Raw genomic sequence first — 16,493 nt, 5'->3', positions numbered from 1 at the left:
AGCAGGCTCCATGTTGCCAGCACAGATGCCATTAAGGGGCTTGAACTCAAAAAACCATGAGATAATGACCCTTGCCAAAACGAAGAGGCAGATGCATAACCAACTGAGCCACTCAGGGGCGCTAGCAGTTAAAACAGTTCATATGCCCACCAATAACATGTTTCTGTTTCACTACATCTTCTACCATTATGTGTTGTCATACTTGATAATTTCTGCCATTAGGTGGGTATGAAATAGTTTTTCATTGTTTTATTTTGTTTTTTCATTGATTGAAAACCTTTTTCTATAGGTTTATGGGCTAAGTTTCTTCTTCCATCAATCACCTAGTCATAGGCCTTGTCCATTTTCTACTTGGTATTTGTCATGATTTTACTGGCTTGTTAATCTCTTATGTAACTTTAGTATCATTCCTTTATGATTGCATGCTTCCCAAGTCTATAGCTTATTCTTTCTTTATTTTTCTAAAACTAATATAATCAGTCATTTATGGTTTGTGGTTTTGTGTAATACCTGATAGATTTTTTTATTTAAGATCATAAAGACTAGAAGCATTACAGTTTTGCTTTTTACATTTTGGGCTTTAGTGCAGCTAGATTTATTTTGTGTGTATGGAATGGGGATAACATCTAATTTTGTAGTCAGTGATTAATACTGCATTTTATGGATTGGATATTTGGTAGCCACTTTTATTCTTCATGTTATTCCAAAATGTTGTGTGTGGGGGTTTGTTTGCGTTTTGGTTTTTGTTTTGTTTTGTTTTTACTCTTTGATAAATTCTAAATCAGCCTGCCAACTCCTGTTAGAATTTTACCTGGAATTATACACAAAAAGATAGGAGTGGTTTTTGTACTTTTCAGTAGCATCAAAATGGAAATAAACTGATTTATTGCCATAGTTGTCAGCCACTAGTGAATGACAGGCATGAATCAACATAAGTAAATCTCAAAAACATAAAGTTAGGTGAAAAAAAGCAAGTTAAAAAAGGTTACATATGGGGCACCTGGGTGGCTCTGTCTGACTTCAGCTCAGGTCATGATCTCACAGTTTGTGAGTTCAAGCCCCGAGTCGGGCTCTGTGCTGACAGCTCAGAGCCTGGAGCCTTTTTCAGATTCTATGTCTCCCTCTCTCTCTGCCCCTCCCCTGCTTGTGCTCTGTCTCTCTTTCTCTCTCTCTCAAAAATAAAAAAAAGGTTACATACAATATGCGGTCTTTTAAGTAAAGTTAAACACAAAATAATAGCACATATTATTTATGAATACGAACATCTATTGTGGGAGTGATTTCACACTGACTTGAAGAGATTGGTTATAGAAAGAGGGATAAAAATTAGTGGTATAACTAAGTTCTAGGTTTTTTTTTTCTTTTTTTTTTTTTGTAAGTAATGATTTAAGAAAGGCAAAATGTTTATATTAATCTTGTAAGTAAGTAAATGGGCAGCAATGTTTGTTTCAAATACACACCACATGTAAGTTCCTTAAAGAAACTTGGGATGATAGGAATGATTTGTTATCTTACAACAAAGAAGACAAAAGATGTAGTAGGAGCTAATCTCTTTTATTCCTCCTTAAACTGCTTCTGCTTTTTTGTAGGCGGTGCTTTCTACACAGCAGAGACTAGTGAAAATGCAAAATTGCATTATTACAACTCCTGGGCACTTATCCTGCATGCTACAGCATTGTGGCTTACCAGCACAGGCTTTGTGGTTGCTGACCCAGATGAAGGAGTATCTCATCTTTCAAGACCTGTAACACCTACTTCTATGTGTCAAGGTTCATCATCTGGGGCTACAGTAAAGTCACCTGAGGATGTCTGCACTGATAGATTCCATCTTATTTTAGGTCAGTAAAAGAACTAACAATCTTCTAACCCTACAAAGTTTTTCTTGAATTGTGCCTCACTGCCTATCAACTCTTGGTGGTGATTACTTCATCTTTGTTAGGTGTTAGTGATAACCTTGATATAAATGAGTGAACTTATATACATTTTACAAAATTGCAGATGTCATTAAGTCTAGAATCCCATTTACAGGCTGGCTTCAGCATCATGTTGAATGAATTATAGAAATTATAAGACAATCCTAGTTCTTTGTACATAATTTTTAAAAGATCCATGTAGATCTATACATTTTTGGGGGGCGCCGGGGTGGCTCATTCAGTTAAGCATCCAACTTTGTAAGCTCCAGTCATGATCTCACAGTTCATGAGTTCAAGCCCCACATCAGGCTCTGTGCTGACAACTCAGAGCCTGGAATCTGCTTCAGATTCTGTGTCTCCCTATCTCTCTGCCCCTACCCCACTCATGCTTGCTCTCTCTCTCTCTCTCTCTCTCTCTTTCTTTCTCAAAAATAAACATTTTTTTAAATTATAAAATTTTTAAATTTCTCTGTATATATTAAAAATATCAATATACTGAGGCAGTCTACCTGTCCCCACTGTGGGCTCCTATCTGCATTCTTAAGAATTACAAGGTTCAAGTATACTCAAAGGTACAAAAGTGCAAGTAAATATTTAAGGTCAAAGATAAATGAGATTTTTTTAGATTATGAAGTTTAATCCATTCTTTCGCTTTCCTGGAACTTCAATTTTGTAAAGTTTATTTATTTATTTTGAGAGAAAGAGAGCCCCTATGTCAGGGGGTGGGGGAAGCAAAAAGAGAGAGAGAGGGAGGGAGGGAGAGAGAGAATCCCAGGCACATTCTGTACTCACAGCACAGAGCCCAACTCATGGCTTGAACCCACGAACTATGAGATCACGGCCTGAGCTGAAATCAAGAGTGGAATGCTTAACCAACTGAGTCATCCAGGCACCCTGAGGAACTTCATTTTTAAAGTGAAATAATCTTTCTAAGATACAGTGAGTCTCTAGAATAAATGAAAGAAATGTTTCATATTTTACCTAGTTCTTAGAAAACAACACATTAGCTCATTACCTATAAAGAAATTATTGATTAAACAAAATATAAGGGTTACAAATATAAATGATTAAATAAACTTTATGGTTCAGAAAACTTCTATTATTATTCCTTCTCAGGCCAGACATGATCAGATTTCCTATATCCTTGGGTATATCAAACTTTATTTCCGCTTGCCTTGAGATAAGAGCTTTTTAAAAACAAACTTCAGAATAAAGAAGGGCAGTTACTATGAGCATAAGCTATGCAGTTTGACTACCTCAGTTCAAATTCTTCATGTACCACATTGTAACTGACCTTGAGCCAATTAAATAACTTAAGCTCTGTGTGTTCATCTCTCTATCAAAAAGAGCGTTAGTAATAGTACCTGGGGTGCCCAGCTGGCAGTAGAGCATGAGACTTGATATCACGGTTGTGAGTCCAAGGCCCATGTTAGGTGTGGAGATTACTTAAAAATCTTAACAAAGAAAAATAGCACCTACTTCGTCCGCTATGATGAGAATGAAATGAAATGGTAGATGTAAAGATACAGTGATCCATGATAATCACTCACTTTTAGTAAGGTTAAGGTTATACAACTGCATGTTGGGGCTCCTGGCTGGCTCAGTTGGCAGAGCATGCAACTCTTGATCTTGGGGTCATGAATTCAGGACCCACATTGGTATGTGGACCTATTTAAAACAACAACAACAACAACAACAAACTACATGTTCTCTAGTATAATTTTATTATAATTTTGCATCTTTGAACTATTTCATAGCAACTGTGCAGTAGTACACAAGCCTAATTGAGATTATTCTACATGTACCTGTGGATAAAAACAACTAACAAAAACAAAAAAACACTTAATTGTTTAGTGTTTTTTTGTTTTGTTTTGTCTTGTTTTGTTTTTTTAAAGTCGGCTCACACCAAGTGTGGAGCCCAGCCTAGGGCTTGAACTCACGACCTTGAGAATAAGAGTCGGATACTTAACTGACTGAGCTACATAGGCACCCTTTAATGGCTTACTCTTAAATTCATTGTGGTTTGTTTATATTACCTTTCTGCTAAGCTTATTTATATATCTCATCAAAATATAAAATGAGTTCCTTAACTTCATAAACTAAGGATCTCAAAGAAGCCTCCTTCTCTTTTTCGGTTTTCTACAGGAATCAGTGTGGAATTTCTGTGTTCCTTACGCTCAGATGCAACCATGGAAAGCATTACTGCTTGCTTACATGCATTACAGGCTCTTCTAGATGTTCCTTGGCCCAGATCTAAAATTGGCAGTGATCAGGTGATTTCTTGTTTTTTGTTAGGCTTCTGTAGATTTCAAGGAACAGGAATCAAACATGTTCAGGTTACCACAGCAAACAGAAAATGAACACAGAGAAGTAAAAAGAAAACTAAACTTCTGTCCAACTAGGTCTCAGAACTGGAATACTGTCAGCGACTGTACTGAGCCAGGAGCAGTCCTGCCTCTGACGTCACTTTCTGTCCTTGCTTCTTCTGTGCTGATTTCTGCTGCCACCAGTTAACCACTCATTATAGCAGCTCTTCAGTTGAACTTAAGCAATCATGATGGGAAGAAGCTATGTTCTAATGGCCAGTATAGTAGCCACTAGGTCCGTGTGGCGTTTCCTCTTTGTATTTTTCTGCTTTGGTGCACCCTGTTCTTTATATACATCTGTATCTTCTATTCCCTTTCCCCAAGAGAGAATCTACTTGGTTCATGTAGTTACGTCTGTTACAGAATATTCCCATTGCCTGAGTTCTCCTTCCTGGTTGTTAAAGAGACTACTGGATAGCCTGTAGGTGGAGTCAAACACTAATATCTTAACCAGTTGTGAGCATGATAATAGGACCACTGTAAAAGTATGGCATTTCCTTTAACTTACTTCCCAAGAGCAACTATGAATTTTCTATGTAGACTGTAAGTTAACCTATTAACACTGTTGTTTATTAGGTTTATATTATTAATCAGCTTCCTACCTGACTTGGATTATACTTAAATAAATTGTGAGCTTTTTGTTCTTGCTTATTCTGTATGTTAAAACAAGTATAATAATGACAGATTTACTCTGTTATTTTCAAAGATGAAAAAAAGCCAACAGAGTAAGCACTAGAAGAGAAAAGTGGAAAATGAGAGAATATTTGTCCAGTGTATTATATTCTTGAGAAAGATGTCCATTGTATGCTTATTAACTTATCACTTTTAATGTCATCCTTCTCCATCATTCTTTGTTGCTATTACTAGAAAATCTCAGTATAGGTCTGGAAATCTAGATGGCAGTGCTTGAATTCTTTTAGTCACATTTCTCATCTTGTTTTGGAAGTTTCCCTTTCCATGTTCCCACTTTAGGACCTGTGTAAAAATGATCTTTTGTCATAGTGCCATGTCCTGCAAGATTGGACAAAAACCAATCTGGAGTTGGTTTAAAGTAGAACAAGTATTACTTAACTTTATTGTACCTACACCTTTATTCTTTGTGAACAATTTGTTATATTCTCTTTTTCAATTTTTTCATGGCATTTAATATTGGTATTTTTAAAAAAGAAAGTATGTGATTTCCACTACAGTTTCCCCAAAATGTTTTCTGTGATAGGACTTGGGCATCGAGTTGTTGAATGTACTACATCGAGTAATTTTGACCCGAGAATCACCTTCTATTCAGTTGGCTTCACTTGAAGTGGTAAGACAGATTATCTGTGCAGCTCAAGAACATGTCAAGGAGAAAAGACGAAGTGCAGAAGGTGAATGTTAACCCATAATGCCAGATTAACCATATTACTATAATCAAATCAGCATTATGTCTTAAAGTCTTAAGTCTGTGTTGTTCTGATAATATGTTGTGTGTAGTACAAGTAAAACCTCTCTAGGTATAACTTTAAGTCTTTTCATTCACCTCTACATGTTAGCTTGGGTATTGTCAGTAGCCAAACCACTATTCCTGGGGAAAATGAGAATTTTAACAAAATACTGGAAGGGGAGAAAATATCCCTTATATTAAGTACTTACTTTAGCTGTGTTTACCAATGTACACAGAAGAACTACTGACAATTTTTTTTTAATGTTTATTTCTTTGAAAGAGAGAGTGTGTGTGAGAGAGCATGAGCAGAGGAGGTAGAGAGAGAGAGAGAGAAAGAGGGAGAGAAAGAATCCCAAGCAGGCTCTGCGCACACAGGGCTCTATCTCAAGAACCGTGAGGTCATGACCTGAGCCAAAATCAAGTCAGATGCTTAACCGACTGAGCCACCCTGGTGCCCGTGACAATTTTTTTTTTTTTTTAAGTTACTTATTTAAGTAATGTCTACACCCAGCATTGGGGCTCAAACTCATGACCCCAAGATCAAGAGTCACTTGTTCTTCCTCTTGAGCCAGCCAGGTGCCCCGTAACTACTGACAATTTTTTAATGAATGACTTTTTGCAAAGTAATTAAATTGTTTGTTTATAAGTCTAATTTGGTATTGATGAGTTTATCATTTAATACTACATTTGACTACATAGAACAGAAAACTCAATCTAAGAGTGGATTTAAAACACAAGGACTTATTCTGTCATTCAGAAGGAGCCCCAGAGTCAGGCAGTCCTGGGCTGGTCGGCACTGGAGCTGGACCTGGACCTGTCAGGTTCACATTCTTAACAGCAAGGTGTTAACCAGACAATGTTTTAAGGCTGAGAGGGTTACACAGAATTTTTTTGATCCTCTGCAGTAAGAAGTCATAATAAAGACAACTCCTTTTACCTTTGTAACCTTCTCTTTTCAGTCTTTAACACCCAAGACTTTAGCCATTTAAATGTTTTACCTACAGCAGAAATGAAATTGCCATCAACCCAAAGCAAAGCAAACACAGAGTGATTATTCAACACTTGTTTTTTCTGTGTTTTAGTTGATGATGGGGCTGCTGAAAAGGAAACCCTGCCAGAGTTTGGAGAGGGAAAGGACACAGGAGGACTTGTGCCTGGGAAATCTTTGGTTTTTGCAACCCTGGAATTGTGTGTATGCATTCTAGTTAGACAGCTTCCAGAATTAAATCCTAAATTAACAGGTAGCCCAGGAGTAAAAGCTACCAAGCCACAGGTGCTGTCAGAAGATGGAAGCAGATTGGTGTCAGCAGCATTAGTTATCCTCTCGGAACTCCCTGCAGTGTGCTCTCCTGAAGGTATGCTGTGGGATGTGATTGCTTTTTTTGACCTGGAAGGAGAGAAATGGTATTAATAAATAAAGGAGATAATGGTCACCAGTCCTTTTCTCATTAAACAAATGCCGACCCAAAGGTTTGGTTGGTAATGTTTTTAATCCTCTAAGATTAACAATGCATTCTCATAATTTGTTTTACTAAAAGGGTGAAGGTAAATATAGAGATAGCATGGACTTTAGACAGGTAATGCTCTTCTTTGGTTGACAATATTTTTAACCTGTGAGTGGCAATGATTAGCTCTTAGGCTTTTTTTTTTTTTGGTAAAAAATACATAACAGATTTTCCTGTCTCAATGACAGAAATTTGTCATCAGTTCAAAATCAAGTCCATACTTTTAATGTAGCATTTAAGGCTCCATAGGGCTCTGCTGAATCATTGTCTCTTCCTGATTCCTTCATGCTCCTCACCATTGTGCTGTTGTCCATGATCTGAAGAGGCCCATCCCTTCTTCCCTTTTTTATAATTTGCCTTCCTTTGAAGTTCATTTCCAGGCCTATGTCACCTGTAAATGCTTCCTTAAAAACTCCAGCTCATAATGAGTTTTGCATTTTCATACGTGTATATGTGTGTGTATAATGTTGCTTCTGTATGTAGATAGGTTTTATGTATCATATAGAGACATTATATATAATTGGTTATTAAGTATAAAGAAAAACTTATATACAAACAAATATGTTTTGCTTCCAATGAAATACTGTATCCTTCAGGAAATTTAATACATACTTAGTACTTAACAGATTTCTTAATTGGTAAGCATTTTTTTTGCTTAAACATGTCTTGATCAATTTATGTGCTATCGTATTTTTAACATGATTTTTAGTTTCAATTTGAATTAAAACCTATATTCCTTACTCTCACATACTGCTTTGCCCCAAGAGTGGCAGCAAAAGTGACTAATAGAAGATATGGGATAAAAATACACCATAAGAGTTCTGTTGAGTAGCCTCTAGAAACATAAAATTTACCATTCTAATTTTAATCTCATTTTAAACATAACTAACTGTTTAACTCTTTAGTGACCATGAAATGTTTAATTTGTACTGAGTTCCTTAAAAAAAAGAGTTTAATATAAAATAAATTCAGGTGGATACTAGCGGTGGTTGCACAACATTGTGAATGTACTTAATGCCACTGAATTGTACACTTTAAAATGGTTAAAGTTATAAATTTTATGTTATCTGTATTTTATAACACTAAAAAATAAAAATAAATTCACCATTTGTCAACCACCAAGTAAGACAGCAAAAGATGATGAAACTGTGACACAATTTAAATAACATTTTCAATTACAACCAAAATGTAATCCGGTCTTAAAAATCTTAACCCTACCTAAATTATCTTAACAGTTTTAATCCTTTATGAAAAATGTCTTAAAGACTAGAAATCTTTGACAGTGCCTTACTCATTGATGATTTCTTTTTAGGAACTGTATATATAGACTGAAACATAGAGTGTTTTTAAAAATGTATCTTACAGGAAGCATCTCAATTCTCCCTACTATATTGTACCTTACAATTGGGGTCCTCAGAGAAACTGCTGTGAAGTTACCTGGGGGCCAGTTATCTTCAACTGTTGCAGCTTCCCTACAGGCTCTGAAAGGAATATTGTCCTCTCCCATGGCCAGAGCAGAAAAGAGTCACACTGCTTGGACTGATCTTCTCCGTAGCGCTTTAACAACAGTACTTGACTGTTGGGATCCAGGTAATTAAGGCTATTTGGAAGTAGTTGTTCAGTTTGCTTTAAAAACCAAGTGGAATGTGTTTTTTGGGTTTGTTTTTTTTTTTTTTTTTTTGAGAATAAGCTATTTAACTGATGGTGTTTGGCATTCTCACCTAGAGGAGACCACATATTCACTGTGTAATGTGTTTAGAGAATATGTATAAGCAGAAACATCTGTATTCTCATTTTAGTATCTTTACTCTTTAATGCTGTTAAATGACTGGCTTCCTGTATATTAAGTTAATAGTGAGAGACCTTCAAATGTAATAATTAATTTACAGATACAGTATGATCCATAACTAGCTGGCAAAAGTGCGTAAGTACACATTGTAAATCTAAAATAAGACTAATCAGGTTTATATCCTCACTCCACCACTTACTGGCTAACTGACTAGCCAAGTTACTCAACTTCTCTGAGCTGTAGTTTTCTCATTAACAGAATAAGGGTATTGTGTTGCAGGAAATTGTTAGAGCAGTAACATAATACATGGAAAGCATCTTGCTTATTATCTGACATATATCAATAAATGATAGTATTATGTTCAGTATCTGTAAAATTTGGTTCACCCATGTTATTGTTGTGCAGTTTTCATTTTCAACATGACATCATGGTGATTGTAAAAAGTCCTTAGACATATTACAGATTGTCCCTGCCTTCCTTGTTCTCTTTATAAAATGTCACAATTTACCATACTCTATTTTATATGGTATAAAAGTTTCAGTTGAGGTCAGCATTTATTGACCACCTACTTTGTGCCCAAAGTTGGGAGTCTCGTGGAGTCTAGTTCCTACAAATTGTCATATGATTAACATGTATGATTACTACCACAAAGTACTCCTTGAAGGCAACAGTAATATCTTAATTATCACTGCATTTCTAAGTACAGTAAAAAAGAGACTGATAAAAACTTAGAGTAATCAGCTCTATGTGAGTGAATCAGGCAGAGTGTAACAGGTAGGGTTCTCTGGAAGCTCAGGCTGAGATGGAGTTTGGGAAGCAAGAGGTTTATTAAGGAACAACATCTGTAGATAGGTGTGAAAGGAGTAGGGGAAGGCAACATTGGGCAAAGAAGTCTGACTCCAGTGCAAGCCCCCAACAAAGCTCACTAGATTTGTTGGGAGCTCTACAGGTTGCCTGCTCATTTGAGTGTCTCACATAGGACAGAAATGGCCTGTACTTTATCCTCAGATGTGGGCTACCCCAGGAAAGATGTGATCTCAGTCAAGGCAACTCTAGCTTGAGGCCAACCCTGAAGGAGCTAGCTGACCATACTCCCCATGGCTGGGCAGCACCTTCCGCCATGAAGGGGATCTCAGTGGTACACCTGTATACTACCAAGAGACTTTTCAGGCAATTTCTTACAGGATTAGAAAGCATTTTCCACATGGACATCATAGAAATGGGCTCCAGGCACAACATTTTTATCTGTAGTCCTAAATAGTATGGTACGTTTGGGGACAGCAGGTATAGAGTAAAGAAAGAATGTGGGGTTATGGGAAAAGAGGAGGGTGATGAATAGTGATTAGTAAAGAGATGAGGCTGAAGGGTACATGGGGCCAGTTTTATGGAGAGTTTGCATGGTTTGTAATTTGGGCTGCTTTTAATATGCATGTAGAATCCCTAAAGGGTTTGAAGGAGGAGAGTAAAGTGTTAAGATTTGCATTTCTGAAGAATCACTGTGGCAGCTATAGAAAACAAAGCAAGATACTTGGAGGTAAGATAGCAGCAGTAAGGTTAAAGAGAATAATGAAAAATGAAACGTTAAGCATGTATTAACAGAATTTACTGATAATTTGATTCAGGAATTGAAAGGGTGGGTTGACTGAGCATTAACAGAAATTCCAAAGTGAACATTTTCAGGGGAATGTAGCGAATTGAGTTTGAAATACCTATCGGATAATCCAGGGAAGCAAAATATGTAGAGGTCTGGAATTCGAGAAAGTTATTTGAGCTAGAGATGATTTCGACTATGTGTATTTCATTTGAGAGTTGTCAGTGCAACCTACGGAATGGATAAAATCACCCAAATTGAGTGTATGGAGCAAAATGGGAAGAGATTCAGGGGACAATGCAGTCACAGAAGCCAGAGAAAAGAGTTTTAATGGTGAGAGAGTGGTCAACAGTATAAATATGGTGTAAACGGGAGGTAAGAAAAGGGGAAGGATTGAGTATAGACTTCTCTTGACAAAAAGAGAAAGCTGAAGGACAAGGACAATACAAGATCAAGGAATTTTTTTTTTTAAGATGAAACTCTAGCATGAATTTGTGCATATGTGGGAGAAAAGAAGGTAGAGATGGGATTAGAGTTAGAAATATTAGGGAAGGAAGCCATGTTCCTAAGCAGGGAGAAATAAAATTCATAGCACATTTAGAAGGATTAACCTCTACCAATTGAGGAAAGAAAACGAGGTATAGATAGGAAGTAATAGGTATAAGTTTTTATGTTGAGAGTTAACAATGAGCTTGTCTCTTCCATCACACACACACACACACACACACACACACACACACACACACACACACGGTTTTTTGTTTTTTATCAGAGAATGCAGTTAGGACCGTGAGGATTTAGACTATCTACTGAGAGAAATTAAAGCAGAAACTGATGATCACAGGTTAACCATTTTCTGTGTAAGGAATTGCCCCAAAATTGTGGCTTAAAACAACATTTATTATCTGATAATTTATAGGTCAGGAATTTGAAGCAGCATAGGGGCGTGGTTCTCTCATGAGGTTACTGTTAAGATGTTGGCCAGGGCTGTAGCTAGATGATCCATTTCCAAGATGATTCACTCATGGCTCTTGGAGAGAGTCTTCAGCCTCTTGCTGGCTATTAGCAGGAAGCCTCGCTTCTGTACCACAAAGGCCTCTCCATGGAGCTAATGCTAAGGGAATCTTGTGTTTATTCTAGGTAAAAGAGGGTGAGAATAAGGGAATTTGGGCAGGGGTGGGGGAATAAAGAAAATAAAAAGACATTTTTACCAAACAGACTAGTTTACTACTGTTGAAACTACTGTTGTAGTTTCAAGTTGCCATGAATGACTGAAAGTGCCAACTCTATGGGAAGCAGTATAGCATCATGATTAACAGTACGCTCTCTGGAATCAGACCTTCTGCCTTACTAATTGTGTGGCTTGGGCAAATGACTAATTTCTATTCCTCAGGCTCTCATCCACAAAATGGGAGAAATAAGAATACCCACCTCATGGTGCTGTTGTGTGGATTAAACATTTAATATATATGAAGTACTTACAATGATACTGTCATAATTTTAAGTGTTGACCCATGTACTTTTTTACCTTGATATTACTCAAATTATTTTTATAAAATAAATCCCAGTCATCCATAATATTTTGCTTTCATTGCTACTGTCTCTCAAGTGTTAGCTCAGATATTAATCTCCTCAGGGCTCTCTCTGACCACCCAATGTAGCAACTCCTGGGTTGCTTTCTTTTATCTTTTAATGAATTTTTTATATTCATAGACTTTGTGATGAACTGAAATTAAATTCTTCATTTACTTTCTGGTACACAGTATATCTTCTCTGTGAATTGTATTCTCAGTGCCAGAAAGAGTACTGGCACATAGTGAATGTTTCTTAACTACTGAATGAATGTTAGCAAAGCTATTATCTCTATCTCTGTATATCATTTCTTCATAAGTAGCAATCCATTCTTACACAATTTAGTGACTCGAATTTGCTATGCCTTTTCCTTTTCAAATAACATTGAGTTTTCACAGCAGGCTCATTAAAATTATTGAATGAGAATATGAAGGCAAATATGGAGGGAAATGAAGGAAAATTACATCTACTAGAAAATTTCCTCGAATGTGGCCCATGCAATAATTTTAGGTTTTTCTGTACTGTTAAGAAACTATATATATATATATATATATATATATATATATATATATATATATATAGCAAAGCACGAGGTAGTTAAACTTGACATTTGTATTATGAAAATATGAATACCTTATTCTTAACCAAGAAAAATCAGTTGTACATTCATTTCTCATCTGCTTCACAACAAAAATGATAATAGCTAACACATGTTGAGCATATGTGTAACACATGCTATTCTAAATGATTTACTTGAATAACTCCTCATAACTTTATAAAATGTGAGTACTGTTAATACTCCCATTTTACAAATGAGAAAACGACAAATGGGGTTAGATATCCAAGATCACACAACTAATAAATGTATATTCCTAGTAAATCTACACATGGTATTGACAGATGTCTACTTGTGAAGAATATAATCACTTTCGTAAATTTTGGCTCTAGAATTACTTACAGTGCACATTTTGAAACCTATGACATTTTCCAGGATTCTTAAAATCATTCCATCAGTGTTTGTCTGTAACTGTTGTGTACACAAAAGAAATTGTTGGCTGTCAAACTAGATGCATCTTCACAGATATATAGAACAATAAATATGTCAATTGTCAATGTTGGGATGTTTCTGATAGATCATTTCTCTTTAGTAGATGGAACACATCAAGAACTTGATGAAATCAGTCTCCTTACTGCTATCACAGTATTTATTTTGTCTACCAGTCCAGAAGTTACTACCATCCCATGCCTTCAGAAGCGTTGTATTGAGAAATTTAAGGCTACTCTTGAGATAAAAGATCCTGTGGTAAGTCTCTTTAGTAGAAAGAGGTTTGTAATAGGAATATGTTTAGGCTTTTGCAGAACTTTCTTTGTGATTTTGTTGGCTCCAACAAGAAGTACCAGGCTAATTTTTTTATTTGTAGGTGTGGAGTAATTCCTTATTCTTGGGGTGACAAAGCCAAATAATAATGGTCTTATTTTTTGGCCCCAAGGATACAGTGTAGTTGGAGAAAGATAAAGGAAATGTTTTTTTAAAAAATTAATTTGAGGGGCGCCTGGGTGGCGCAGTCGGTTAAGCATCCGACTTCAACCAGGTCACGATCTCACGGTCCGTGAGTTCGAGCCCCGCATCGGGCTCTGGGCTGATGGCTCAGAGCCTGGAGCCTGTTTCCAATTCTGTGTCTCCCTCTCTCTCTGCCCCTCGCCCGTTCATGCTCTGTCTCTCTCTGTCCCAAAAATAAATAAACGTTGAAAAAAAAAATTTAAAATAAGAAAAATTAATTTGAAATAGAGGCATCTTAAAGTTGATACATCTTTAGAAATTATAAGGGACATCTTACAAAGTAAGATACTTTGTAGCTTATTATAGTGGATTTCCTAAAAAAGAAAGACTTCACATACCTTCAAGAATATGAAGTATTCTTTATATGAAGTATGATACCCTCCCCAAAGCAGTACGCTCAAGTTAATCTCATTCTTTTATGACCCCTTCATTTGCTACATTAACTTCCTATTCCTTTATGCACTGCAAAATGAGTTTGTGGCACAAATTCATTAACTCCTGAAATACAAGAACCAAATTTTCTCTCAGGAAAAAATAATCATTCAAATACTGTCATAGTGAATTGGGTAAAGTATGATTTACATATTTGATGTATAGTCATCTTTTTTTTATAAAATTTTTTTTAATGTTTATTCATTTTTGAGAGAGAAACAGAACATGAGTGGGGGGAGGGGCAGAGAGAGAGGGAGACACAGAATCTGACTCCAGACTCCGAGCTGCCAGCACAGAGCCCAACATGGGGCTCAAAGTCACAGACTATGAGATCCCAACCTGAGCCAAAGTCAGTCATTTACCCAGCTGAGGCACCCAGGCACCCCAATGTATAGTCATCTTTTGTTCTGTCCTATTTGTTGCTCTCAGCTTCATAGGAGCTTTACGTTGCAGTCTCAAAGGGTGGTTCTGCTGTGTGATGACACAAAGTTAATATGGTCCAGACATGGTTGCTTAAAACTTTAAGATCATGCCATTTGAACATTTAGATATATGTGATTTTTACCTAGAACATTTTCTGAAATCCCCAAAATAGTTGTCACATTTGTGTCTGTGTTTGGTTCTGTTTTTTTCTTATATCACAGAGGGGCATATGAGAAGGAAAATGGGAAGTAGAGAAGAAAAAAAAAAAGTTAGCCACTCATAGTTATGCTGTACTGTGTAACCCATATGCCTCTATTCTCACTCCAAACCGTCATAGCCATTGTTAGCATGCAAATTTGAATGCCTGTGTTAAAAAAACAAAATTCAACTGAAGAAATAGTAAAGATCTTTACTGTTTTATTCAACATTTCATAAATTGGGCAGCATCCCATTTGGCAGATAGAAAAGAGCTCTGAAGAGCCATACAAAATGAAAGACTTACAGACAGGAGGCGGTTAGGACAAGGAAGTTACTAGCAAAGTATGGATTGTTTCAGGCAAAGTCACCTTCCTTTGGGAGACAGCAGGGGTCTGTCAAGCAGATTACCTCACTAGTGCTGACCAGGTAATTCCAGATTGACTGTAACTAAGTTAAGTATTAAGTCTTGGTTTGGTCACATGAGCTTTAGCACAAGTGACTCCATTTTGGGCCTGTTGTCTCCTTTTTTTTAACAATCAACCCCCTTTTGATCATACTCTCAGCTTAACTGAGAGATGGGATCCAAGTTGAAAGCATTAGCAACCCTCCCAGCTACCACTGAAGTTCTTGCAGGGTTTGCTGATCCTCTGTGTGGTATTCACAAGTCACAACTTCAGGTTCACATTTTTTAAGTTGGTCATTCTTTGTGTTCCTTTTCCGATATTTTGCACATCATTTGCATGGTGGTTAGCAGCTATGAGCCTGCATTTAAAACCTTTGAGGAAAAACAGGACCAGGAAGTTTTTTTTTTTTTTTTGATGTTTATTTATTAGGGGAGAGGGAGAGAGAGTGCGAGCTGAGGAGGGGCAAAAAAGAGAAGGAGAGAGAGAGAGAGACAGAGAGAGACAGAGAGAGAGAGAGAATTCCAAGCAGGCTCCATGCTGTCAGCACAGAGCCTGACATGGGGCTTAATCTCACAAATCATGACATCATGACCTGAGTCAAAATCAAGAGTCAGACACTTAACCAATTGAGCCACCCATGAGCCCCCAGGGAGATTATTATAATGATTACTATCAGCAAGATATTTCCCAGCGTCTGGAGTGCACTTTGCAGCCACAGTCCCAAGACCCAAACCAATTAAAATCCATTAAATCACAGAAGACCCCATTGCAGGAGTCAGTTTCTTAAGTTGTGTGGCTTGTTCACAAATCTTATGTAGCTGAGTTTCAACTTCCCCAGAAGCATAGTCATGGTACAGCAAGTGGTATTGACCACAACACAGATACCTTGTTCAGCTAAAAAATAATAAAGGGCTATCCTATTATCAAGAACGACCTTCTTCTGAATTATTATTGCCTCCTTGTAGGTCTAACTCAACGTTGTAAATTCCAGGGAGTTGAGCAGTGAGGTGTCTCAGTTTGCTTATAAATAATCATATAGCCTAAGAGACATTTCCTAGGTATTGCCAGCCATCTAGACATTTGCAGGCCCAAGGAGAATGATAACCACCACAGACCAAGATAAATCATATTGGGAGCATAAACCACTCTCACTGAGGTGGCACTATTCATGGCTTCATTTGCAGGGATTATTGCATTTTCTGTATAAGCCAGGGGTCACTTAGGTTTTCCATAAATCTAGTTTGAAATAAAGAGTTGTTCTAAATGCCTTGCACAGATGAGTACTGTTGCTGAGATCTTTTTCATAATTAGGGGCAGAT

The 16,493-nt window shown here is 36.9% G+C and overlaps 1 protein-coding gene across 7 annotated transcripts in view; it reads left to right on the top strand.

The window, feature by feature from the left end:
• HEATR5A (HEAT repeat containing 5A) overlaps positions 1–16,493 on the top strand; it is a 122,586-nt gene that overhangs the window by 96,372 nt on the left and 9,721 nt on the right. For 5 of the 7 annotated variants that reach the window (XM_040476877.1, XM_040476879.1, XM_040476881.1 and 2 more), the window contains 6 exons: positions 1,590–1,838; positions 4,059–4,186; positions 5,496–5,643; positions 6,782–7,054; positions 8,570–8,794; positions 13,305–13,459. In XM_040476877.1, coding sequence (XP_040332811.1) covers positions 1,590–1,838; positions 4,059–4,186; positions 5,496–5,643; positions 6,782–7,054; positions 8,570–8,794; positions 13,305–13,459 — 1,178 coding nt within the window. The remainder of the gene's footprint in view (positions 1–1,589; positions 1,839–4,058; positions 4,187–5,495; positions 5,644–6,781; positions 7,055–8,569; positions 8,795–13,304; positions 13,460–16,493) is intronic. The other 2 variants (XM_040476882.1, XM_040476880.1) reach the window with 1 other exon arrangement.

This window comes from Herpailurus yagouaroundi, unplaced genomic scaffold, assembly GCF_014898765.1.
Source record: "Herpailurus yagouaroundi ecotype Mexico unplaced genomic scaffold, PumYag 141, whole genome shotgun sequence".
Lineage (NCBI taxonomy): Eukaryota > Metazoa > Chordata > Mammalia > Carnivora > Felidae > Herpailurus > Herpailurus yagouaroundi.
The sequence above is the reverse complement of the archived record's forward strand: the minus strand, read 5'-3'. Positions and strand labels throughout refer to the sequence as shown.